General features: G+C 41.8%; 1 protein-coding gene across 6 annotated transcripts in view; it reads left to right on the top strand.

Moving 5' to 3' along the window:
• Positions 1–26,637, top strand: part of LOC105464450 (DNA meiotic recombinase 1) — a 52,635-nt gene that overhangs the window by 3,095 nt on the left and 22,903 nt on the right. For 5 of the 6 annotated variants that reach the window (XM_071080591.1, XM_071080589.1, XM_071080590.1 and 2 more), the window contains exons 4-8: positions 810–956; positions 5,199–5,281; positions 13,057–13,109; positions 15,424–15,465; positions 17,793–17,865. In XM_071080591.1, coding sequence (XP_070936692.1) covers positions 810–956; positions 5,199–5,281; positions 13,057–13,109; positions 15,424–15,465; positions 17,793–17,865 — 398 coding nt within the window. The remainder of the gene's footprint in view (positions 1–809; positions 957–5,198; positions 5,282–13,056; positions 13,110–15,423; positions 15,466–17,792; positions 17,866–26,637) is intronic. The other variant, XM_071080592.1, reaches the window with a different exon arrangement.

The raw sequence follows: 26,637 nt of genomic DNA, 5'->3' as shown, positions 1-26,637 counted from the left end.
AGGCTGGAGTGCAGTGGCACGATCTCCACTCACTGCAAGCTCCGCCTCCTGGGTTCACGCCATTCTCCTGCCTCAGCCTCCCGTGTGGCTGGGACTACAGGCGCCCGCCACCGCACCCGGCTAATTTTTGTATTTTTTTTTAGTAGAGACGGGGTTTCACCGTGTTAGTCAGGATGGTCTCGATCTCCTGACCTCGTGATCCGCCCATCTCGGCCTCCCAAAGTGCTGGGATTACAGGCGTGAGCCACCGCGCCCGACCGAACTGGGTGGATTTCAACAGCAATCAGTTGATAGAACTGTGCTGACATTATCTGTTGTAGCCCTAACATTTAATCTCTTTCAGTGGTTTTAGAAAATAGAAGCAAGAGAAAATCCTGGTCCTTTGGTGATGTAGTTATTTGCATTCTCCAGGGGCAGAAGAAAAAAAAAAGTCTTTAAAAATTTAAAAGAACATGTTGGTAATGAAGTTCTGTAGAAGGAAGGAGCTGAACTGAGGGGGTGAATGTGTGATAAATTTGTTAGCTTTTCCACCAACAGACTTTTCTTTTGAATTCCTTGTTACATTGCCATGGTCTCACTAACATTCGTGGGAAATCAGGGCGCAGTCAGAACATTTGGCAGCCTGCTGAGTATGTTCTACTCAGATATTTCCAGAACATTTGGCTACATGGTGGGTGGGTTCCACCTGGCAGCTTGTATAAAATTGGCATCATGGTGGAAGGAGATGGACACAGAAACACATGACATAGTATGGGAGCCTTTCAGGCTGGCATCTTAGCAATCTGCTGTGCCCATTCTTTAATTTACAGAACGTGGCTGACATTAAGAAACTGAAATCAGTAGGAATCTGTACCATCAAAGGTATACAGATGACAACAAGAAGAGCTCTATGCAATGTCAAAGGACTCTCAGAAGCCAAAGTAGACAAGATTAAAGAGGCAGCGAACAAACTAATTGTAAGCAAAATCCGTTCTTTGCTGTTTTAGCTTAGAAGGGCCTTGTGAATCTTTATAGGCTTTCTCATGAAAACTAGAAATTATTGTGGGAACTGAGTTCCTGTAGATCACAATATGTTATACTCCCAATGTTAACTTTTTATCAATTCAGTTTCAAAGCAAGAGCAATTGATTTCTGAAAGATGAAGGTAGGGATTAAGAGACCTGGAACACTAATGAAGGTAATTATTTTTGCCAAAACTTTTTTGTCTCCCTTTATATTCCTTTTTCTGGCTGTCTCTGCCTTTCCTTCTCCTTTCCCTTTTTTTTTTTTTTTTTTTTTGAGACAGAGTCTCGCTCTGTCGCCAGGCCTGAGTGCAGTGGCATGATCTCGGCTCACTGCAACCTCTACCTCTGGGGTTCAAGCGATTCTCCTGCCTCAGCCTCGTGAGTAGCTGGGACTACAGGCACACACCACCACGCCTAGCTAATTTTTGTATTTTTAGTAGAGACGAGGTTTTACCATGTTGGCCAAGATGGTCTCGATCTCCTGACCTTGTGATCTGTCTGCCCCGGCCTCCCAAAGTGCTGGGATTATAGGCATGAGCCACTGTGCTTGGCCTTCATTTTTATTTTTTACCTTCCTCCTCCTCAGTTTTGTCTTGTCTCCTCAAATATCATACCTATGGCTGTTGTGAAGCACTCAGTACCAAAGAAGCTGCTCTCTCCTGGTATAGGAGATTGATACCTAGCCAATTGATAAGAGAGCATTGGGTTAGAAAAAGACCAACGGTGGTTGGATCTATATATGTGCAGTTGAGATAGATATGAATGTGCTCACTGAAGCAGCTGAGCTAAGCTAACCTGTACTGATATAGGGCAGGTGAGCCCCCAAACTGGGGCTTAACCTGGGAGGGTTCTTGGCTTTGCCCAAAAGTGAGCCAGTGGTGTTGGACAGTAACTTTTGTTGAAGTAGCCCAGTACAGCACAGCAGAGATACTGCTCCTTGCAGAGCAGGGCGACCCCATAGGCAGTGTGCCCAGAAGTAGCAGCTCAGAGGCAGTTTTGCTATTATAGTTATACCCACTTTTAATTACATGCAAATTAAGGGGCAGTCTATGCATAAGTTTCTAGGAAAAGAGTGGTAATTTCTGGGCCATTGGGTCATTGCCATGGAAAGGGGCAGTAACTTCCAGGTGTTGCCATAGCAATGGTAAACTGACATGGCACATTGGTGGGCATGTCTTATGGAAAGCTGCTTCTGCCCTGGACCTTGTTTTAGCTAGTTCTCAATTTGGTCTGGTGTCTGAGCCCCACCTCTGGAGTCAAATCCCACCTCCTACCTTACTACTTTCTAGCAGGGCTCACTGGCTGTGAGGGGCCTTTGCAACTGCCAGGCTACCAGACAAAAACATATATATACCTTTGACCCAAGCTTTTATGTAGAGCTTTTGGAAACCACTAGAGGTACCAGCTCTTGAAATAGGAAAGCAAAGAAAGGCAGTCACTAAGTCTTCCTCTTCATTTAAGAGCAGGCCTCTCCATTTCTCTATTGGTATATGAGGGTCTCATTCCCAGCGAGTCTGAGAAGCTCTCTTCACCAACAGCCATTTGGTTTCCTTCTTCAGAGGCAGTCAAGGCAGAAGAGTGATGCAACTGGCAGTGTGATCCTGAACTTGGAGAGGACCCAACCGAACTGAATTACTCTGAACCCAGCTCAGTTGCTCTAGCTTCTGAGTACACTCAGGCAGTGTACCCACAAGTGAATTCCACAACTGCCAGGGTGTTTAAGAAAGCCCTGGAGCAGTACCCAGGGTTTGGGAAACTGCTCTATGAAATTAGAGTTGTATTTTTTGGAAATTAAATCTTATTACCAAAGAAAAGAACATCTCTCCTTCTCAAGCACCCACTACTGCACCAAGAATCTTCTCCTTTCTTAGCTTAAACTATTTATCCTTTTTTATTTTTATTTTTTAAGAGAAGGGATCGGGCCAGGTACAGTGGCTTACACCTGTAATCCCAGCACTTTGGGAGGCCGAGGCAGGTGGATCATGAGGTCAGGAGTTCAAGACTAACATAGTGGTCAACATAGTGAAACCCTATCTTTACTAAAAATACAAAAATTAGTCGGGAAACATAGTGAAACCCCATCTCTCCTAAAAATACAAAAATTAGCCAGGCATGATGGCAGTTGCCTGTAGTCCCAGCTACTTGGGAGGCTGAGACAGGAGAATTGCTTGAAACCGAGAGGCAGAGGTTGCAGTGAGCCAAGATTGTACCACTACACTCCAGCCTGAGCAACACAGCGAGACTGTCCCAAAAAGAAAAAAAAAAGAGAAAGAGAAGGGTATCTCACTATGTTGCCCAGTCTGGGCTTGAACTCCTGGGTTCAAGTGATCTTCCTGCCTCTGCTTCTGAAGTACATGGGACTACAGGAATATGCCACTGTGCCCAGCTTTATTTATTCATTTATTCATTTATTTTTGAGACAAGGTCTCACTCTGTCGCCCAGGCTGGAGTACAGTTTCTCAATCACAGTTCACTGAGGCCTTGACCTCCCAGGCTCAAGTGATCCTCCCACGTCAGCCTCCTGAGTAGCTGGGACTACAGGCACATGCTACCATGTCCAGCTAATTTTTTAAAATTTTTGTGGAGATGGGATCTTGCTATGTTGCCCAGGCTGGTCTTGAACTGCTGGCATCAAGCAGTTCCCGCCTCAGTGTCTCATAGTGCTGGGATTACAGGTGTGAGCCACTGCACCCAGTTGTTTATTCTTAGAGATAGAGAAAGAGATTTAGAGAGAGAGACAGAAAGAGAGAGAGGAGAGAAAGGAAGGAAGTTAATTTCATAGTACAGTGGTTCTAAACATTGATGTGTATCAGAATCACCTGGTGTGGCTAATAAAGAAAACAGAAGCCCAGACTTGGCTCACTGAAGTAGGATAGGACCTGGGCTTGGCTGTCCCCATTCTCCTAGTTCTCCAAAGTTTGAGAACCACAGTCATAGTATAAAACAACAAAGAGGGACACCCATTAGACTACATAGGTACCCATTTTCACTAGTCCTCCATTGTATCAGCTATACCTTTTTAATCAGTCAATAAGTAGTATATCTACCATGTGAAAAATGTTGTCTCAAGAATAATGAAAACTGGAATTTCTGTGCCCCTTGAAACTTCTACAGCTGGAAAAAAATGATTCTGTTGAATGAAAAAAAAAAGTGAATTGTTAGTAAAATACCCTCTGCTTTATGCCATAATTATATCTCATTTGGCTGGGCATGGTGGCTCATGCCTGTAATCCCAGCACTTTAGGAGGCCGAGGCGGGTGGATCACCTGAGGTCAGGAGTTTGAGACCGCCCTGGCCAACATTGTGAAACCCCATCTCTACTAAAAATACAAAAAATTAGCCGGGCATGGTGGCAAGTGCCTGTAATCCCAGCTACTTGGGAGGCTGAGGCAGGAGAATTACTTGAACCTGGGAGGTGGTGGTTGTAGTGAGCTGAGATCGCACCATTGCACTCCAGCCTGGGCAACAAGAGTGAAATTCCGTCTCAAAAAAAAAAAAAAAAAAAAAAAAAAAAAATATATATATATATATATATATGTATAAAACTTAAGGGCGGGTGCAGTGGCTCATGCCTGTAATCCCAGCACTTTGGGAGGCTGAGGCGGGTGGATCACCTGAGGTCAGGAGTTCGAGACCAGCCTGGCCAACATGGTGAAACCCTGGCTCTACTAAAAATATAAAAATTAGCTGGGTGTGATGGCGGGCGCCTGTAATCTCAGCTACTCGGCAGGCTGAGGCAGGAGAATTGCTTGAACCTGGGAGGCAGAGATTGCAGTGATCCAAGACAGTGCCACTGCACTCCAGCCTGGGCAATAGAGCGAGACTCAGTCCCCCCCCAGAAAAAGAAAAAAATATATATATATATATATAAAAAATTTAATTTTCACAGCTACTCTTTGAAGAAACACTGTTATATCTGTTTGACTCAAAAGAGGAAGCTGAAGTACAGCAAGATTAAGTAGTTTACTCCATATCATACAACTAATAACTATTAGAGACGTGATTTGAACCTAGAAAGGGCAGCTCTAAAGCCTGTGTTCCTAACCATAATCTTGTACTGCCTTCAAGGACAAGTGAACTGCAGCTTATACCAAATGATATCTTAATAATTGAGTATATCATTTTGGGCAACATTTGAAAATAAAACCATCATCTTTAAACCCTTTTTGAACATTTCGTTTTATCTTTCTGTAGGAACCAGGATTCTTGACTGCATTTGAGTATAGTGAAAAGAGGAAAATGGTTTTCCATATCACCACCGGGAGCCAGGAATTTGAGTGTGTATCTTACATTTTTTATAACCACTAAGCATAGTCTTTGGAATACCATGTTTCTTTTCCTCTTTCTGGTTATTTCTACTATAAGTAGTAGAAGTAGCTTCTTCATTTGAAGTTCGGGTGTGTGTGTGTGGTTTTTTTTTTTTTCTAAATGCTATCAAAAAATTCCAGACTGCTTGGAGGAGCAAGATTAAATGTCTTACAAGAAATTCAGACCCAAAATCTAGTTTCTGAATCAGCCAATATTAATCTCAAACCACTTTTAAAAATCAGTTTTTCATTTACTTTCCTTCTCCATTGATGAAGGAGGTTTCATTGCAAATTTTGATTTTACTCAAAAAGCAGTTGTTAGATTAAATATTTAAGAAATAATGCAGTTATTTTTGCTCTTCTGCAGAAGTTTTAATATCCCTTTTTATTTACTGTTTTATGATTCCCAAGACATATCATCATCTTCTCAATGCAAGTTTACTAAAATGTGGGGTTTTTTCTCCCTCCCTTACTAGAAAGAATTAGCGTTTCTTTTTTTTTTTTTTTTTTTTTTTTTTTTTTGAGACGGAGTCTCGTTCTGTCACCCAGGCTGGAGTGCAGTGGCCGGATTTCAGCTCACTGCAAGCTCCGCCTCCCGGGTTCACACCATTCTCCTGCCTCAGCCTCCGGAGTAGCTGGGACTACAGGCGCCCGCCACCTCGCCCGGCTAGTTTTTTGTATTTTTTAGTAGAGACGGGGTTTCACCGGGTTAGCCAGGATGGTCTCGATCTCCTGACCTTGTGATCCGCCCGTCTCGGCCTCCCAAAGTGCTGGGATTACAGGCTTGAGCCACCGCGCCCGGCCAGAATTAGCGTTTCATATGTTATAGCCGTGCCCAAGAGCAATTAGAACAAAAGCAGTATTTCCTCTAAGTATTCATCAAAACCCTGGACTCACAAGATACATTAAGAAAAAAGGATTTCATAGTCAAATATACCTCCACTTGAATATCTAATTGATAGCTCAGACTTCACAGGTCCAAAAATCAAACTTCTGACCTTTGCCCCAAATCTACTTCTCCCAAAGTCTCCCTCATCTTAGATCTATCTCTTTCCTGATCCTCTGACCTAAAACCTGGGTGTTATTCTTGACATCTTTTTTCTCTCACACACCCTAACTCTAACCCATTAACAAATCATGTCTGTTCTACTTTCAAAATATATTTAGTCAGAACAAACCTCTTAGTTTCCTCAACAAATAAATTACAAGGAGGAAAAAAGAGATGGAGTCAGGGAGAAGACCTATAGATTAAAGAGATTTAAAAGACATATCACCTGGCCGGGTGCAGTTGGTGACACCTGTAATCCCTGCACCTTGGGAGGCCAAGGCTGGAGGTGGGGAGGGGATCTCTTGAGATCATCCTAGCAACAAAGTGAGACCTTGTCTCTACAAAAAGAAAAAAAAAAAGTTCACACCTGTAGTTCTAACTACTCAGGAGTCTTAGATGGAAGGCTTGCTTGAGCCCAGGAGGTAGAGGTTGAGGCTCTAGTAAGCCACGATCTTGCCAGTGCACTCTAGCCTTGGTGATGCACAGAGAAACCTTGTCTGGAAAAAGAAAAAATTAAGGAATTACTAAATTTTTAAGTGTGATAGTGGGAATATGGTTGTTAAAGATGAGAGTCTTCATCTCTTAGGGATACATACTGAAATATTTATAAAGAAATGATATGTTACTTAGTATATGCTTAAAATAATATGGGAAGGGAGGTAAATGGTTAGCCGTCTATATGAAAAAAGATTTACCCTGAGTTCATAGTTGACAATTGTTGAAGCTGAGTGATAGACATGATAGTTCATTATATTGTTTTTGTCTACATTTGTTTATGCTTAATATTTTCTATAATAAAAGATTAATATATAATATATATTATTTTATGTGTATATGTGTGTGTGTACACAGATAGAGTGAGAATATAATTCAACTATTTCTTACCACCTCTACTGTTACCTCATTGGACTAAACTACCACCTATTAATATCTCCCCTGGATTATTTTTTTTTATTTTTTTATTTTTTGAGATGGAGTCTCGCTCTGTCGCCCAGGCTGGGGTGCAGTGGCCAGATCTCAGCTCACTGCAAGCTCCGCCTCCCCAGTTTACACCATTCTCCTGCCTCAGCCTCCCGAGTAGCTGGGACTACAGGCACCCGCCACCTCGCCCGGCTAGTTTTTTTATATTTTTTAGTAGAGACAGGGTTTCACCGTGTTAGCCAGGATGGTCTCAATCTCCTGACCTCGTGATCCGCCCGTCTCGGCCTCCCAAAGTGCTGGGATTACAGGCTTGAGCCACCGCACCCGGCCTCCCCTGGATTATTATAATAACCTCTAATTAACCTCCCTCCTTGAGACCTTGCCCCTACTGTTTTTTTTAATTCACAAAAGAGCCAGAATGGTCATTTTAAAACATACGTTAGGCTGGAGTGCAGTGGCTCATAACACCCTAATGATTCCCCCTCTCACTCAGAAAAAAAGCTGAAGTCCTCTCCAATCTCTAATATTTCACTTTTCTAGTTTTCTACGTACCAGCCATAGTGACTTCTTTGCTATTCCCAGAACATGTCAGATACACTTCTGCATCAGGGCCTTTGCACTTTGTGTTGCCTCTGCCTACCATACTCTTTCCTCTTGGATCTACATGGCTTGCTGTCATCTCTTTCAGGTCTTTGCAAAAATGTCCACGTCTCAATGAGAACTTCTCTGATCACTTTATTTGACAATATAACCTCCTCACTTTCATACTCTGTCTTCCTTATCCCCTTTCCTGGCCTTATTTTTATCCATACCATTTAATAACATCTGACGTACCACATATTTTACATTTTTGTGTTTATTTTTTATTTTTTATTTAATTTTTTTTTTTTTGAGATGGAGTCTTGCTCTGTCACCCAGGCTGGAGTGCAGTGGCGCAATCTCAGCTCACTGCAACCTCCGCTGCCCAGGTTCAAGCGATTCTCCTGCCTCAGCCTCCTGAGTAGCTGGGATTACAGGTGCCCACCACCATGCCCAGCCAAGTTTTGTACTTTTAGTAGAGACAGGGTTTCAGCATTTTGGCCAGGCTGGTCTTGAACTCCTGATCCCGTGATCCACCCGCTTCAGCCTCCCAAAGTGCTGGGATTACAGGTGTGAGCTAACGGCGCCTGGCCTATTTGTGTTTATTATCTCATCTCCCACTAGATTGTAAACTTCGTGAGAGAAAAAATTTCGTCTCTTTTGTTCTCTACTTTATCCCAAGTGCACAAAACAGTCTCTGGCATAAACTAGGTGTGCAATAAATATTTGTTGAATGACTAAATGAATGAATAAACAAATAGTGAATAAGTTTGAGAAGTACTGTATACTATATATTCTTCTTGAAGATTCGCAGTGCACACTAGCCTGTGAAATCCTGCAGTGATACAAAACAGCTGTTTGGGCAGGGCACGGTGGCCCACGCCTGTAATCTCAGCACTTTGGGAGGCCAAGATGGGCAAATCATCTTAGGTCAGGAGTTCTAGACTAGCCTGGCCAACATGGTGAAACCCTGTCTCTACTAAAAATACAAAAAAAAAAAAATGGCTGGGCGCAGTGGCTCACACCTTTAATCCCAGCAGTTTGGGAGGCCGAGGCGGGTGGATCACCTGAGGTTAGGAGTTCGAGACCAGCCTGATCAACATGGAGAAACCCCGTCTCTACTAAAAATACAAAAAATTAGCCAGGCATGGTGGTGCACGCCTGTAATCCCAGCCACTTGGGAGGCTAAGGCAGGAGAATTGCTTGAAACCAGAAGGCAGAGGTTGTGGTGAGCCAAGATTGCACCATTGCACTCTAGTCTGGGCAATAAGAGAGAAACTCTATCTCAAAAAAAGAAAAGAAAAGAAAATTAGCCAAGCGTGGTGGCTTGTGCCTGTGGTTGCAGCTACTCGGGAGGCTGAGGCAGGAAAATCGCTTGAACCCGGGAGAAGGAGATTGTAGTGAGCCAAGATCATGCCACTGCACTCCAGCCTGGGCAATAGAGTGAGACTCAGTCTCAAAAAGAAAAAGAAAAAGAAAACATCTGTTTAACCCGGCATCGTCCCAGACTTTTAAAATCACAGACCCTTTTTTCAAGTAAAGTTAAGGAATAGTCTTGGGGAAATCCTACCCCTAGGCAAATTGGTCAAAATGAGGTTGATCAACAAAACACTTGATTCAAATGACAACTTGATTTTCTCTAGTCACTCTACCACATGGTGGTCTAAGAACCACTGGGCTAAAGAAATAATTACTGTCATTGTGAGTTTTCTGGTGCCCTTGATGTTTGCTCTTGAGAACAGAAAAGATCATTCAGGAGCTAGGTTTTTTTTGTTGTATGTTTGTTTTTGAGACAGAGTCTTGCTCTCTCGCCCAGGCTGGAGTGCAGTGGTGCGATCTCAGCTCACTGCAACCTCTGCCTCCCGGGTTTCCCCGGGAGAATCCCTCCTGGGATTCTTCTGCCTCAGCCTCCTGAGTAGCTGGGACTACAGGCGTGTGCCACCACACCCGGCTAATTTTTGTATTTTTAGTAGAGACGGAGTTTCACCATGTTGGCCAGGCAGGCCTCGAACTCCTGACCCAGATGATCCACCCACCTTGGCCTCCCAAACTACTGGGATTACAGGTGTAAGCCACCAGGCCCAGCCAGGAGCTAGGTTTTTTAAAATTAATATTTAATTAATTAAAATATTACACATTTTTCCTTAAGCTTTAAGTCCCTTTATAAATCTATCACATTTTAAGGGAGCTTTTATAACAAGATTAACTAAATTATCTTAGACATTTTAATTATGTTCATACATTTAGTGTATTGTATTTTCTCTAAGAACTTTATTTGTCGGCCAGGTGTGGTTGCTCACGCCTGTAATCCCAGCACTTTGGGAGGCTGAAGCGGGTGGATCACAAGGTCAGGAGTTCAAGACCAGCCTGGCCAAGATGGCAAAACCCCGTCTCTACTAAAAATACAAAAATCAGCCGGGCATGGTGGTGGGTGCCTGTAATCCCAGCTCTTCGGGAGGCTGATGCAGAGAATTGCTTGAACCCAGGAGGCAGAGGTTGCAGTGAGCCAAGATTGCGCCACTGCACTCCAGCCTGGGCCACAAAGCGAGACTCTGTCTCAAAGAAAAAAGGAAAAAAAAAAAGAACTTTGTCTAATTATTAACAGCAAAATCTTCCCAATTACCTAAATATCTTTTGTAACTCAAATAAATTTAGAAGTATAGTGAGTTGTAGGCACCCTTAAACGTTCAAATACTGTTTATAAAATTAGTAATCCACTTGAAAATTGCAGGAATGTACCATTTAATCAGTCAGAGGCCAATCCATTACAAAAAGGTCAAATTATCTTAAATGTTAAAAGGTCTCAAATAGCAAATATGCACAGGTTATTACCAAATTTATTTATTTATTTATTTATATTCTATTTTATTTTTTGAGACAAGGTCTCACTCTGTCACCCAGGCTAAAATGCAGTGGCTGCATCACGGCTCACTGCAGCCTTGACCTCTCTGGGCTCCACGTGAGGTCTCCCACTTCAGTTTCCTGAGTAGCTGGGACTGCAGGCACAGGCCACCATGCCTGGCTAATTTTTGTATTTTTTGTAGAGACTGGATTTCGCCATGTTATCCAGGCTGGTCTTGAACTCTCCGGCTCAAGCGATCCACCTGCCTCGGCCTCCCAAAGTGCTGAGATTACAGACATGAGCCACCATGCCCATATTGCCAAATTTAATATGAAAATAGTAATCTGTGTGTTTGATTTGTGTCTCTATTTTTAAATCTCCCTGTATTTAAAAAACACTATTTCTATACTTAATTCTAATTTTTCCTGAGTCTCAAAAAGGAAACAGTTGTGTTATCCCAAATAATTTGGGTTATCCTCACAGGTAAATTTTGGGGTTACCTTTTCAGCTGATTGAGATTACATATCAACAAGAAATTATGTCTGGGGTTTTCCAGAGCTTTTCCATAGCTTTCCAGGGTAATTTTTCTCAATAGTTGCTAGCCCCACCACCGTGGCACAAGTTTACCTATGTAATAAACCTGCACATCTGGCACATGTACCCCTGAATTTAAAGTAAAAGTTGAAGAAAAAAAAATAGTTGCTGGGCCTGTGAGATCTCCAAGTGTATTCCCTCCAAATGGGTTGATCGCTTAGCCCATGTCCTTTAGATTTAAGTTGTGCAGGTCACTATCTAGATTTTTCTTTTCCTCATTGAAGTCTGCAGCCCTCACTAAATTTGTGGATAACTTCCAACATTGTTTAAATTTACATTTAAATTGCTCTCTTAAACTATGTAAATGTAAATCTATTGGATTATCTATATATCTTAAATTTTTGTCTGACCTGTGATCATATCCCAAAAAGTCATACTAATAGAGACTACGTACAAGGTTTTTAAAGTGCCCCTACCAGGTCTTAGCACAATTAACACAATTGATATGTGTTGCATTTAATGAATGAATGTGATCATGACTTAATTTTAGGCCTTTTCATATTCAGAACTTTAAATGCACTACAACATTGGGTTACCAATTAAATATATGCTGTCAAAATCTGACAGTTATTCTTCTAACTGCTAGCATTACCTACAACATTTTTGAACATTTACTATTCTGACAGGTTCTCCATAAAATTTAGTTTATGTGAGATAACCTGACCATAATGACAATCACTGGATTTTCCTAATACCTGTTTTTCATATGTTTTCCAGTATATTAAAAATTGAAGCTGGGCATGATGGCTCATGTCTATAATCCCAGTACTTTGGAAGGCCAAGGTGGGCAGATCTCTTGAGCCTCAGGAGTTTGAGACCAGCCTGGGCAACATAGCAAGACCCCAGCCATACAAAAAATAAAAAATTAGCCCTGTGTCAGGCTACAGAACAAGATCCTGTCTCAAAAAAGAAAAAGAAAAAACATTGAAAATTCAATTGACTTTAGAAACATAGTTCCAGCACAATATTAAATACCCAATTAATAACTAAGATGGGCCAGACATGGTGGCTTATGCCTGTAATCCCAGCACTTTGGGAGGCCAAGGCAGGTGGATCACCTGAGGTCAGGACTTCGAGACCAACCTGGCCAATATGGTGAAACCCGTTTCTACTAAAAATACAAAAATTAGCCGGGCGTGGTGGCAGGCACCTGTAATCCCAGCTACTTGTAAGGCTGAGGCAGGAGAATCTCTTGAACCTGGTAGGCGGAGGCTGCAGTGAGCCAAGATCATGCCACTGCACTCCAGCCTCGGTGACAGAGCAAGACTCCGTCTCAAAAAATAATAGTAATAATAAATAATAATAATAACTAAGATGATCTGTAACTCAATTCGATTCTAAAGACTAGTAAGACACAAGGCCTTGCTAACACATTTACTATTTTTAAATTTTTTTCTTAAAAGAATTTTTTTATTATTATTTGTTAAGCCTACAGCATGCAGTATTCCCAGGCCCCATTCACTATTGAAGTAAGAAAAATAGGGTTTATCATTTGTTTTGCTGATCCCCTTGCCCGTACACAATAGAACCTGTGATCTGAGCAAGTGGCATGCTATTTGTTCAGCCAAGAATTGCTGTTCATGTTCTGTAGATAGATAGGTAGATGATAGAATAGATAGATAAATAGATAGATAGATAGATAGATAGATAGATAGATAGATAGATAGATAGATAGGAAGGATACTAATGATATGAATACTTTCTCCTCCCTTAATATTTCTATTTCTGTTCCTGTTACTAATGCTTTCTTTCTATTTCTAGTAAGTTGCTAGGAGGTGGAATTGAAAGCATGGCAATTACAGAAGCTTTTGGAGGTAGGTAGAACCAAATATTTTGTTAAATGAAATTTTATACACACACACACACATCTATGTGTATACATACACATATAATTAAATAAACAACCAACAATAAATTGTAACTATTTTGGAAATTATAAAATCTCAATTATCATAATGTGAGATCATTCTGTACTGCAACAAAAATATATACCAACATTAACAGATGGTTCTTATCGACATTTTTCATCTTTTGTGATTCTTATAGAAGATAATAGATTTTTTTTTTTTTTTTTTTTTTTTTTTTGATGGCATCTCGCTCTGTCGCCCAGGCCCAGGCTAGAGTATAGTGGTGCGATCTTGGCTCACTGCAAGCTCCGCCTCCTGGGTTCACGCCATTCTCCTGCCTCAGCCTCCCGAGTAGCTGGGACTACAGGCACCCACCACCACGCCCGGCTAATTTTTTTTTGTTTTTAGTAGAGATGGGGTTTCACTGTGTTAGTCAGGATGGTCTTGATCTCCTGACCTCGTGATCCACCCGCCTTGGCCTCCCAAAGTGCTGGGATTACAGGCGTGAGCCACTGAGCCAATAATAGATTTTTTTCACTTATTTGTTCAAAAGGTAATTGAATAATGAGGCTGATTTTATTTATAGGCAATAATGTTCCATGAACATAGAGACTAGATTCTCTCTTCCCCGATTATATCTTCTATCTTTTTTAAAAAAATAATAGATACAAGGTCTCGTTATGTTGCCCAAGATGCTCTTGAACTCCTGGACTCAAGCATTCCTTCCACCTTGAGCTCCCAAAGTACTGAGATTACAGGCGTGAGCCACTGCACCTATCCTATTGTCTATTTTTAAAAAGCAATTCACGCATAGCTACACTGTGTGTCACATCTGGGAATTCTAGTATTTGCTATCCTTGGATAAGTAAATCTGTTTTTTGTTGTTTTTTTCTGTTGACTTGGGCACTAAATCTGGTTTTCATTATTTCTGTTGACTCATCTTAGTGGCTTACCTTCTTCTGTATTTATTGGTGTTTCTGAGCTTATTGTTTGATTTTAATCTATGAGAGTTCAATGGACCTGGACTGGTAAGTAGGAAAGTTTTCCTCCAGAAAGAATTTGCTTTTGCTGGTAACTAGGGGATGGCACCAATTTGAGACTACTTCAGCTCCCCTTTGAGGACCTCAGTTCAGTAGGGGAGCCCCAGGCTTTCTTTCCTGTGGTAGGGTATTTTACTTTATTTATTTATTTATTTGGAGATGGAGTCTTGCTCTGTCTCCCAGGCTGGAGTGCAGTGGTGCCATTTTGACTCACTGCAACCTCTGCCTCCTGGGTTCAAGCAATTCTGCCTCAGCTTCCTGAGTAACTGGGATTACAGGCACCTGCCACCGTGCCTGGCTAAATTTTTTTTTTTTTTTTTTTTTTGGAGGTGGAGTCTCGCTCTGTCGCCCAGGCTGGAGTGCAGTGGCCTGATCTCGGCTCACTGCAACCTCTGCCTCCTAGGTTCAAGCAGTTCTCCTGCCTCAGCCTCCTAAGTAGCTGGGACTACAGGTGCACGCCACCACACCCAGGTAATTATTTATGTTTTACTAGAGATGGCGTTTTACCATGTTGCCCAGGCTGGTCTCAAACTCCTGAGTTCATGCAGTCTGCCCGCCTTGGCCTCCCAAAGTGCTAGGATTACAGGCATGAGCCACCATGCCCAGCTAATTGTTTTATATTTGGTAGAGATGGGGTTTGCCAGGCTGGTCTCGAATTCCTGACCCCAAGTGATCCATTCATCTCATCCTCCCAAAGTGCTGGGATTACAGGTGTGAGTCACTGCACTTTACCCCATGTGGTAGGGTCTTAAACTTTAATTTATACAACTAAGGAAAACTTGGTTTAAATTAATTTATATTAAACAAATAGAGGCTCACGCCTGTAATCCCAGCACTTTGGGAGGCTGAGGTGGGCGGATCACCTGAGTTCAGGAGTTTGAGACCAGCCTGGCCAATATGGTGAAACCCCATCTCTACTAAAAATACAAAAACTAGCCAGGCGTGGTGGCAGGCACCTGTAATCCCAGCTACTCAGGAGGCTGAGTCAGGAGAATCGCTTGAACCCGGGAGGCGGAGGTTGCAGTGAGCCAAGATCGTGCCACTGCACTCCAGCCTGAGTGACAGAGCGAGACTCTGTCTCAAAAAAAAAAAAAAAAATAACACCCGAGATACTTTATAAGTAAGATGTGTCAGTTGGAAAAGAAAAAGAAAACAGTAATACTCTGAGGCCATGTTTTATTCTTTATGAAGATATCTAGAAATTACACATTTTTTTAATCTTTTTTTTCTGTATTTCACAGAATTTCGTACTGGAAAAACCCAGCTCTCTCATACCCTCTGTGGTAAGGATGTATAACAACAATAACAATAATAATCATAGCTATTATTTCTCAAACATCTACTATGTGCCTGATACTCTAAATAATCTCATATAATCTGAACATACTTGCAAGGAAACTAAAACATAGGCAGATTAAGTAAACTGCCCGTGGTTATACAGCTGGTCTTTGAATGTGTGATCCTTGAGGTGATGTATTTGCTACACTATGGACACCTGAGTAGAAATAGAGAGACGTTGAATGGGTATATGAATGTGTTGGTGAGGAGTACACTGTCTCAATTTTTCCCATTCCATCTTTTCTATATCTTTTTTAGAAGAGTGACACAAAATCTATTGAGTCCTAGAATCTTTCACTTTCCATGGTGTAAAGTTGGCCCTAAGAGAGACTTAAAAACAAAATTGTTTTAAACAAAATAACCAAAGGTATCTCCTTTTCCACAAATACACTACTGTGCATTTCTTTGGGCTATGGAGAAGGAACTTGGCAAAGTGGTTAAGAAAGGAGTTCTGGAATCAAAATGCCTGACTTCAGTCCTGGTTCTATCACTAGTAGCTGTGTGACCTTGGGCAAGTTACTCTACTTCTCTAATTTCCCCCACCAATAAAATTCAAATAATGATAGTGCCAAATCTTAGGATTGTTTTGAAAAGTAAATGAAATAATGTATATACCTGGTATAAAGTAGCTCCTTAATGTTAACTACTACTACATAAAAAGTGATTGCAGTTGAGCATGGTGGCTCACACCTGTAATCCCAGCACTTTGGGAGGCCAAGGCAGGAGGATCTCCTGAAGTCAGGAGTTTGAGGCTGAGGCAGTAGGATCTCCCGAAGTCAGGAGTTTGAGACCAGCCTGGTCAACATGGTGAAACCCCGTCTCTACCAAAAAATACAAAAATTAGCTAGGCCTGGTTGCACGTGCCTGTAATCCCAGCTACTGGGGAGGCTGAGGTGGGAGAATCACTTGAACCTGGGAGGTGGAGGGTGCAGTGGGCCAAGATCGTGCCACTGCATTCCAGCCTGGGTGACAAAGTGAGATCTGTCTCAAAAAAAAAAAAAGTAAATGCATTTTTAAAATTTGACATACATTAATTGAAAGGTAACTTAAATTAGTTATATAGCATAAATTATATTTGTGACTATTTCTTTTTTTTTTTTTTTTGAGACGGAGTCTCGCTCTGTCACCCAGGCTGGAGTGCAGTGGCGTGATCTCGGCTCACTGCAACCTCCGCCTCCCGGGTTCAAGCTTTTCTCCTGCCTTAGCCTCCTGAGTAGCTGGGATTACAGGCATGCACCACCATACCCGGCTTTTTAAAATTTTTTTGTATTTTCAGTAGAGATGGGGTTTCACCATGCCTATTTGTGACTATTTCTTTCTTTCTTTTTTTTTTTTTTTTTTTTTGAGACAGAGTCTTGCTCTGTTACCCAGGCTAGAGTGCAGTGGCATGATCTCAGCTCACTGCAACCTCTGCCTCCCGGGTTCAAGCAATTCTCCTGCCTCAGCCTCCAGAGTAGCTGGGATTACAGGCATGCATCACCACACCCGGCTAATTTTTGTATTTTTAGTAGAGACAGGGTTTCACCATGTTGGTCAGGCTGGTCTCGAACCCTTGACCTCAAATGATCCACCCACCTTGGCCTCCCAAAGTGCTGGAATTACAGTCACGAGCCACCACGCCCGGCCATATTTGTGACTATTTCTTGTAGAAAGAAAGTTAGTAGGTTGGGCATGGTGGCTCAAGCCTGTAATACCAGCACTTTGGGAGGCCAAGGTGGGCAGATCATGAGGTCAGAAGATTGAGACCATACTGGCCAACATGGTGAAACCCCATCTCTACTAAAAGTACAAAAATTAGCTGGGCGTGGCAGCGCGTACCTGTAGACCCAGCTGCTTGGGAAGCTGAGGCAGGAGAATTGCTTGAACCCGGGAGGCGGAGATTGCAGTGAGCCGAGATTGCGCCACTGCACTCCAACCTGGCAACAGAGCTAGACTCCATCTCAAAAAAAAATAAATAAATAAAAGAAAAATAAAAAAAGAAAGTAATATTTAAATTTTATTTCCATTCTGTGGGAGAACTAACTTTCACGAATATCTTCCATTGTGAAAGATAGTGAAATTATTTGTAGAATTATGGCTATGCTGGCAGAATACTTATAATTTCACCACTGGTTAAGTAATATGAAAATATAACATGTTTAGAAACGAAAGGATCATGACTCTTTGTAAAATGTACTAAAGAGTTGCAACAGCAGATTCCATGTGTATTTATATAGTCATTTGTACAAAGTTTATTCACTCTTATTAATATAAATTTTTAATTGCTTCCTAGTGACAGCTCAACTTCCAGGAGCTGGTGGCTACCCAGGAGGAAAGATTATCTTCATTGATACAGAAAATACTTTGTAACCTTTTTATTTAAAGTTGCTAACATAATATTGTGATATAGGAATATTACCACTAAAGAGTTTGTCTGAGATATACCATCTTTGTAGTCATCCAGTAAACCAGTAGTAATGAGACAAACTAAAGGGAAAACAATTACTGGTTAAGTTCTCAAATCACTTTTTATTTAATGAGGTTTCACTTCTTCATATGGGTTTATGAGACAAAACAAATACATGAGAGGAAATTATGTCATCTTCATTTTGAATTCTCTTACTTCTCTAAAGATTTTGCTCAATAGTTAGAAGTTTTTTGTTTTTTTTGTTTTGAGACGTAGTCTCTCTCTGTCGCCTAGGCTGGGGTCCAGTGGGGCAATCTCGGCTCACTGCAACCTCCATCTCTCGGGTTTAAGCAATTCTCCTGCCTCAGCCTACCGAGTAGCTGGGATTACAGGTATGTGTCACCACACCTGGCTAATTTTTTTGTATTTTTAGTAGAGATGGAGTTTTGCCATGTTGGCCAGGCTGGTCTGGAACCCCTGACCTCAGGTGATCTGCCCACCTTGGCCTCCCACAGTGCTGGGATTACAGGGGTGAGCCACTGCGCCTGGCTGAAAGATTATTGACTCACTGAAAGTCATGGTCCCAAATGAAGGGAAAGGTGTGAAGGGGGTGAAAGTTCATAGGGAAAACAGGCAGAACCTGTTTGGGTTACAGAAAGAATTGCAGTTTAATTAAAGTATAAGGTATTCCAGGATATGGGCTAGAAAGATGATTGGGATCTTAGACATGAAAGGCTTTGAAACAAGATGGTAGGTGTAAATTGGATACTTTAGCAATATTCTAGGCAAGTAATGAGAACTTGATCTAGGTTGGAAGTGGTAAGAATAAAAAGAAAAGTAAAAGAAGTATTAGAGAGGAAAATTGATAGGACTTGATGGCTATAGGTGGTAGACAAAGGAAAGAGAGGTTTGAGAAATCGCTCAGGTTTTTTGTCTAGATACTGGGAGAATAGTTATGCAATGCTAACAATAGAACTGGAAAGATCATGTTTCAGAGAAAAGGTGATGTTTCATTTTAATATACTAATTTTACTTTTTTTTTTTTTGAGACAGAGTCTTTCTCCATCACCCAGGCTGAAATGCAGTGGTGCAGTCTCGACTCACTGCAACCTCAGCTTCCCAAGTAGCTAAGTTTACAAATGTGCACCTCCACACCTGGCTAATTTTTGTGTTTTTAGTAGAGATGGAGTTTCGCCATGTTGGCCAGGATGGTTTCAAACTCCTGACCTCAAGTGATCCACCCACCTTGGCCTCCCAAAGTGCTGGAATTACAGGTGTGAACCATCACACCGGGCCTAATTTTTTTTCTTTTTTTGAGACAAGGTCTTGCTCTGTTCCCCAGACTGGAGTGCAGTGGCCCAATTACACTCATTGCAGACTCGAACTCCCAGGGTCAAGTGATCCTCCCACTTCAGCCTTCTGAGTAGCTGGAACTACGGACACACACCACCACACCTGGCTAATTTTTTTTTTAATCTTTTGTAGAGACCAGGTTTCACCAGGTTGCCCAGGGTGATCTCCAACTCCTGGGCTCAAGCGATCTGCCTACCTTGGCCTCCCAAAGTACTGAGATTACAGGCATGAGCCACTGCACCCAGCCATCATTTTAATGTATTGAATATGATGTACATGAGGATATCCAGATGGCAGCTGGAAATATTGAATTCAGCTTGAGAAAGGGGTAGGCCCAGAGATATGGACGAATTAACCAAGTGGGAAAGAGAACTTATAGAGAGAGAAGAGAGGAGAATGGAGAACATAACTTTGAGGTATGTTTATATTTAGGAAGAGGACTAAAATGGGAATCCAGAGACAGAGGAAGTAGAAGGAAATCTGGTTGTAAAAGTCAAGCAAAAGGAAAGTTTCAAGACGAAAAGAGTTGTCAGCAATGTTACACACACATGGATTTTAAGGATACAGCCTGAGAAAGATCACTGAAGTTCAAAATTAGGAGTTCAAGCAAACATTTGCCGTAGGGTGAGGTGATAGAAGCTTTATGTAAATAAACAATAAGGGAAGGAGGCAGTATGAAATTGACCAATGAAAGGAAGATGGCTTGGCACAGTGGCTCACGCCTGTAATCCCAGCACTTTGGGAGGCCGAGGCAGGTGAATCACCTGAGGTCAGGAGTTCGAGACCAACCTGATCAACATGGAGAAACCCCGTCTCTACTAAAAATACAAAATTAGCCAGGCGTGGTGGCACATGCCTGTAATCCCAGCTACTCAGGAGGCTGAGGCAGGAGAATCACTTGAACCGGGAGGCGGAGGTTGTGGTGAGCCGAGATCGTGCCATTGCACTCCAGCCTGGGCAACAAGAGCAAAACTCCATCTCAATAAAAAAAGAAAGGAAGAAAAAACATACTAGTTCGAGGAGGTATTCAGAGGAAATTATTTTTACTAACAAAGAAGACCTATGCACGTTTGTAAGGCCATTCACAGTGAAGCCCCAGCCTGCCTCTCCAAGCTCGTTACTCACCATTGTCACTATTAGAGGCAAAGAGATGAATCCGTTTTAGTCCATCCCATTGCCTGTAAACATGCTTTGTTATCAAAATTTGCACATATGTCTGGTCTTTTTCCAGTAATCCCAGAACTTCAGGAGGCCAAGGCAGGAGGATCACTTGAGGCCAGGAATTCACAGACCAGCCTGGGCAACATAGTGTCTCTATGAAAAAAATTTTAAATTAGCCGGGTGTGGTGGCTATAAATCCCAGCTACTTGGAAGGCTGAGGCAGGAGGATCATTTGAGGCCAGGAGTTCATGATTCACCTGGGCAACATAGCAAGACTCTGTCTCTACCAAAAGAAAAAAAAATCTACGCAGTGGCTCACGCCTGTAATCCCAGCACTTTGGGAGGCCGAGGCGGGCGGATCACAAGGTCAGGAGATCGAGACCACGGTGAAACCCCGTCTCTACTAAAAATACAAAAAATTAGCCGGGCGTGGTTGTGGGCGCCTGTAGTCCCAGCTACTCGGGAGGCTGAGGCAGGAGAATGGCGTGAACCCGGGAGGCGGAGCTTGCAGTGAGCCGAGATCGCGCCACTGCACTCCAGCCTGGGCGACAGAGCGAGACTCCGTCTCAAAAAAAAAAAAAAAAGAAAAAAAAATCTAAAAACATTGTACATCAGCAGTTATTTAGATTTAACTATAAAGATTTTTGTTTTCTTTGTTCATTATGGTTTCTTGCATCCCAAATGTTATTCTTTCCTGTATTTTTGTTTTGCTATAATATTTAAGTATTTCTTTCAGAAATATAATCCAGGTGGTAAACTTTGAACCTTAATATGTCTGAAAGTGCCTTTATTTTGCTCTTACTTTTGGCTGTTAATTTGGCTGGTCACAGAGAACTTTGCATGGTATATTTCTATCTTCTTGGGTATTTGCTCCTTGCATCCCCATCTCACAGTCTTTCTGAATCATACAAATCATTTAAGGCTCTCATTTCAAGGTCTGCTTTTTCTAATCTTCCCTAATAACTCAATTTAGAAAATATTGTCCTTCTTGACCTATTATAGAATTTACTATCTAAAATACTCACTTCGAAAACAAAACAGAGAACTGTTTGCAGAAGTCCCTTTTCAGAAATGCCAGGCATGAGAAGACTCTGAAAGAGCCTTTTAACTTGGGGAAGGAAGGTGAAATGTTGTACAGGGCTTTAATAGGGGGCTCAGCTGGAGTTCAGCCGGTTTCAGAAACAATTGATTAAGGATGATTCTCCTCTCAGAGAGGAAAGAATTGTTCTTGCAGATTAGCAGCCACTGTTTGGGCAATTTGGATTTTTTTTTTTCCCAAGACGGAGTTTCACTCTTGTTGCCCAGGCCAATGGCACGATCTTGGCTCACCACAACCTCCACCTCCCGGGTTCAAGCGATTCTCCTGCCTCAGCCTCCCGAGTAGCTGCAATTGCAGGTGCACGCTACCACGACCTGCTAATTTTGTATTTTTAGTAGAGACAGGGTTTCTCCATGTTGGTCAGGCTGGTATAGAACTCCCGACTTCAGGTGATCTGCCCACCTCAGCCTCCCAAAGTGCTGGGATTACAGGCGTGAGTCACCATGTCCGACCTGCAATTGGATTTTATTAAGAACAATGGGAATAGTTAGGAGTTAAGTCATATGGAAGAGAGAGTGGAGAAGAACAGCTGGATGGGGGTGCAGGGCACTGTGGCAAGGGCCATATCGGAATGTTCTCATTCTTTGGGTGTCTCATACTTACACTGCTGTCTCTTGATATTTTTCTTTTTATATGTTTATATTTTGCCTCCTTAATTATGTTTTAAATTTACCTAGGGCATAGGTTGTCTTAGGACTCTTTATATCCTCCATAATGCTTTACCTTGGTAATTGGTTAATATGGTAATTAATTCCATATGATAATTGGTTAATAAATATTTATAAACGATCTGAACTTCCCTTCAGCATAAGCCCAAGTTTTTTCATTTTAAATTGTTTTGTTTTGTTTTGTTTTTGAGACAGGGACTTGCTCTGTCGCCCAGGCTGGAGTGCAGTGACATGATCATGGATCACTGCTGCCCTCGACATCCAGGACTCAAGTGATCCTCCCACCTCAGCCTCCCAAGTAACTGGGACTACAGGCATGTGCCACCATGCCCAGCTAATTTTTGTATCTTTTTGGTAGAGACAGGGTCTCATCATGTTGCCCAGGTTTGTCTCCAACTCCTGAGCTCTAGTGATCCTCTCACCTGGGCTTCCCAAAGTGCTGGGATTATAGGCATAACCCACCATGCCTGGTTTTGTTTTTCCCTGTCTTTTTTATAAAAGCCATATTAACTGGGGTGAGATGATGTTTCATTGTAGTTTTGATTTGCATTTCTCTGATGATCAATGACATTGAGTACCTTTTCATATAGCTATTTGCCGTTTGTATGTCTTCTGTGAACCCAGAAAATCTGAGACAGGTCTCAGATAGTTTAGAAAGTTTATTTTGTGGCCGGGTGCAGTGGCTCACACCTGTAATCCCAGCACTTTGGGAGGCCAAGGTGGGCAGATCACAAGGTCAGGAGATCGAGACCATCCTGGCCACCATGGTGAAACCCTGTCTCTACTAAAATACAAAAAAAAAAAAAAAAATTAGCCGGGAATGGTGGCATGTGCCTGTAGTCCCAGCTACTCAGGAGGCTGAGGCAGGATTTTGTAATCACTTGATCCCAGGAGAGGGAGGTTGCAGTGAGCCGAGATTGTGCCACTGGACTTCAGCCTGGCAACAGAGCAAGAATCCATCTCAAAAAAAAAAAAGAAAGTTTATTTTGCCAAGGTTGAGGATGCACCCATGACACAGCCTCAGGAAGTCCTGACGACATGTGCCCGAGGTGGTTGGGGCACAGCTTGGTTCTACACATTTTAGGGAGACATGAGACATCTATCAGTATATGTAAGAAGAACAATGGTTCAGTCTGGAAAGGTGGGACAACTTGAAGCAAAGACAGGAAGACTCTAAGCAAAGTGGGGAGTGGGCTTCCATGTCACAGATAGGTGAGACACAAATGGTTGCATTCTTTTGAGTTTCTGATTAGCCTTTCCAAAGGAGGCAATCAGATATGCATCTATCTCAGTGAGCAGAGGAGTGACTTTGAATAGAATGAAAGGCAGGTTTGCCATAAGCAGTTTCCAGTTTGAGTTTTCCTTAGTGATTTTGGGGACCCAAGATATTTTCCTTTCACACTTCTTTTGAGAAATGCTTTTCAGATATTTTGCCCATTTTTAAATAAGATTATTAATTTTTTTTTCCCTATAGAGAGTTGTTTGAACTTTTTATATATTCTGGTTATTAATCCCTTGTCAGATGGATAGTTTGGAAATATTTTCTCAGCAAGGCAATTTTACTTCTATAAAAGGGTGTGACTCACTGATGAAGCAATGGTGAGAGCACACCTGAACAAGGGAGGGGAAGGGGTTTTTATTCCTGACTCAGATAGCCCCTACTGCTGTGTCATGCCCCTGTTGGCTAAGATTGGACTGCACAGTCTAAGCGAATTCCTATTGGCTATTGTTTTTTTGTTTTGTTTTGTTTTGAGACGGAGTCTCACTCTGTTGCCCAGGCCGGAGTGCAGTGGCACGATCTCCACTCAGTGCAAGCTCCGCCTCCTGGGTTCACTCCATTCTCCTGCCTCAGCCTCCTGTGTAGCTGGGACTACAGGCGCCCGCCATCACGCCTGGCTAATTTTTGTATTTTTAGTAGAGACAGGGTTTCACTGTGTTAGCCAGGATGGTCTCAATCTCCTGACCTCGTGATCCGCCCGTCTCGGCCTCCCAAAGTGCTGGGATTACAGGCATGAGCCACCATGCCCGGCCCCAACTGGCTATTCTAAAGAGAGCAGGGGTATGAGTCGGAGTGGTGGAGTGAGTAGTTTGGCGGGAAGGATGGTTAGGAACAGGTGACTAAAGGTGATTCACGCCAGAGCAGGTGACCAGGGGTGACTCAGGACAGAGCAGGTGACCAGGGGAACTGATGTGAACTACTGATTAGAACTGGTGGAAAAGGTTGTTTACTGAAACTAGGAGCAAGAAAGCAAGAAGAACAAGGCAGTTAAACTTTAAAATGGAGAACAAAGAACAGGGGAGCTGAACATACTGATACATCGGTTTCTTGGAGAGGATCTCAAAGCTCATTGTACTTAACAATTTACAGGCTAAAACCTTTCAAGAGGAATTTTTTATATCCACAGTTGCCTGTGCTTGTGTAGTATTACTCAAGAAATCTTTCTTTACCCAGTCCAATGTCCTATAGAGTTTCCCCAATGCTTCCTTTTAGTAGTTTCGTAGTTCAAGGTCTTAGATTTAAGTCTTTAATCCATTTTTATTTGATTTTTGTATATGATGAGAGATAGATGTCTAATTTCATTCATCTGCATATGAATATCCCATTTTCCCAGCACCATTTACTGAAGAGACTGTCCTTTCTCCAATGTTATTGGCACCTTTGTCGAAAATGAGTTCACTGTAGGTGTTTGGATTTGTTTCTGGGTGTTATCCTCTGTTCCATTGGTCTATGTGTCCGTTTTTATGCCCATACCATGCTGTTTTGGATACTATAGCTCTATAGTATAATTTGAAGTCAAGTTATGTGATTCCTTTAGTTTTGTTCTTTTTGCTCAAGATAGCTTTGGCTATTGTGGGTCTTTTGCGATTCCATATAAATTTTGGGATTGTTTTTCTATTTCGCTGAAGAATGTCATTGGTATTTTGATAGGAATTGCATTGACTCTGTAGATTGCTTTGCGTAGTATGGACAGTTTAACAGTATTGATTCTTCCAACTCATGAACATGGAATATCTTTCTGGTTTTTGTGTGTCCTCTTCAATTTGTTTCATCAATGTTTTATAGTTTTCATTGTAGAGATCCTTCACTTCTTTGGTTAAGTTAATTTCTAGGTATTTAATTTTATTCATAGCTATTGTAAATGGGATTAATTTTTAAATTTCTTTTTCAGATTGTTCCCTGTTGGTATTTAGAAATTCTAATGATTTTTGTATGTTGATTTTGTATCCTGCAACTTTACTAAATTTGTTTATCAGTTCTAACAGTTTTTTGGTGAAGTCTGGATTTTTCCAAATATAAGATCTTATTATAGGCAAACAAGGATAATTTGACTTCTTCCTTTTCGATCTGGATGCCCTTTATTTATTTCTCTTGTCTGATTGCTCTAGCTAGGACTTCAGGTACTATGTTGAATAACAGTGGTGAAAGTGGGCATACTTGTTCCAGATCTTAGAGGAAAGACTTTCAGTTTTTTCCCATCCAGTATGATACTAGCTGTGGGTCTCTTGTATATGGCTTTTATGTTCAGTTATGTTCCTTCTGTGCCCAATTTTTTGAGGTTTTTTTTTAATCATAAAGGAATGTTGAATTTTATCAAATGCTTTTTTCAGCATCAATTGAAATGATCATATGTTTTTTGTCCATTCTGTTGATATGATATATCACATTGATTTGTGTATGTTGAACCATCTTTGCATCCCTGAGATGAATCTCAATTGGTCATGATGAATGATCTGTTTAATGTATTGTTGAATTGGTTTGCTAGTATTTTGTTGAGGATTTAAGCCCAATTTTTATACCCCTGTTCACATTGTTCTCAGACCAAACCGAGGATCAGGCTGCTTATTCTTGTGGCCCGATGATGAGATGCAGATGAACTGGGAAAGGAGGGAGTTTTTGTTTCTGTAACTGTTTACAGGGAGAAGACCTGGAAAATAACATCAGACCAACTCAAAATTACAAAGTCTTCCCGAGCTTATATACCTTCTCAGCTATATATTTACTTGTGAGTGTGCATTCATCTAAAGACATAAGTCACTTTGGGAGGCCAAGGTGGGCGGATCACTTGAAGTCAGGAGTTGAAGACCATCCTGGCCAACATGGCGAAACCTTGTCTCTACTAAAAATACAAAAATAAGCCGGGCATTGTGGCACACGCCTATAGTCCCAGCTAGTCAGGATGCTGAGGCAAGAGAATCACTTGAACCTGGGAGGCAGAGGTTGCAGTTAGCCGAGATTGTGCCACTAGACTCCAGCCTGAGCAACAGAGCGAGACTCTATCTCAAAAAAATAAAATAAAATTTGTAAAAAAGATATAAGTGATTAACTTCTTTTAATCTATAACTAAGATCTGAATCCTAAAGACCTTCCTCTGGAGCCTCAGTAAATTTACTTAATCTAAATGGGTCCAGGTGCTGGAGTGATTGCCCTTATCTTGTCTCCTGCTAAATC

Source organism: Macaca nemestrina, chromosome 15 (assembly GCF_043159975.1).
Source record: "Macaca nemestrina isolate mMacNem1 chromosome 15, mMacNem.hap1, whole genome shotgun sequence".
In the NCBI taxonomy this organism is placed as follows: domain Eukaryota; kingdom Metazoa; phylum Chordata; class Mammalia; order Primates; family Cercopithecidae; genus Macaca; species Macaca nemestrina.
Note: the sequence above shows the minus strand (reverse complement) of the source record. Positions and strands in the feature narration are given on the sequence as shown.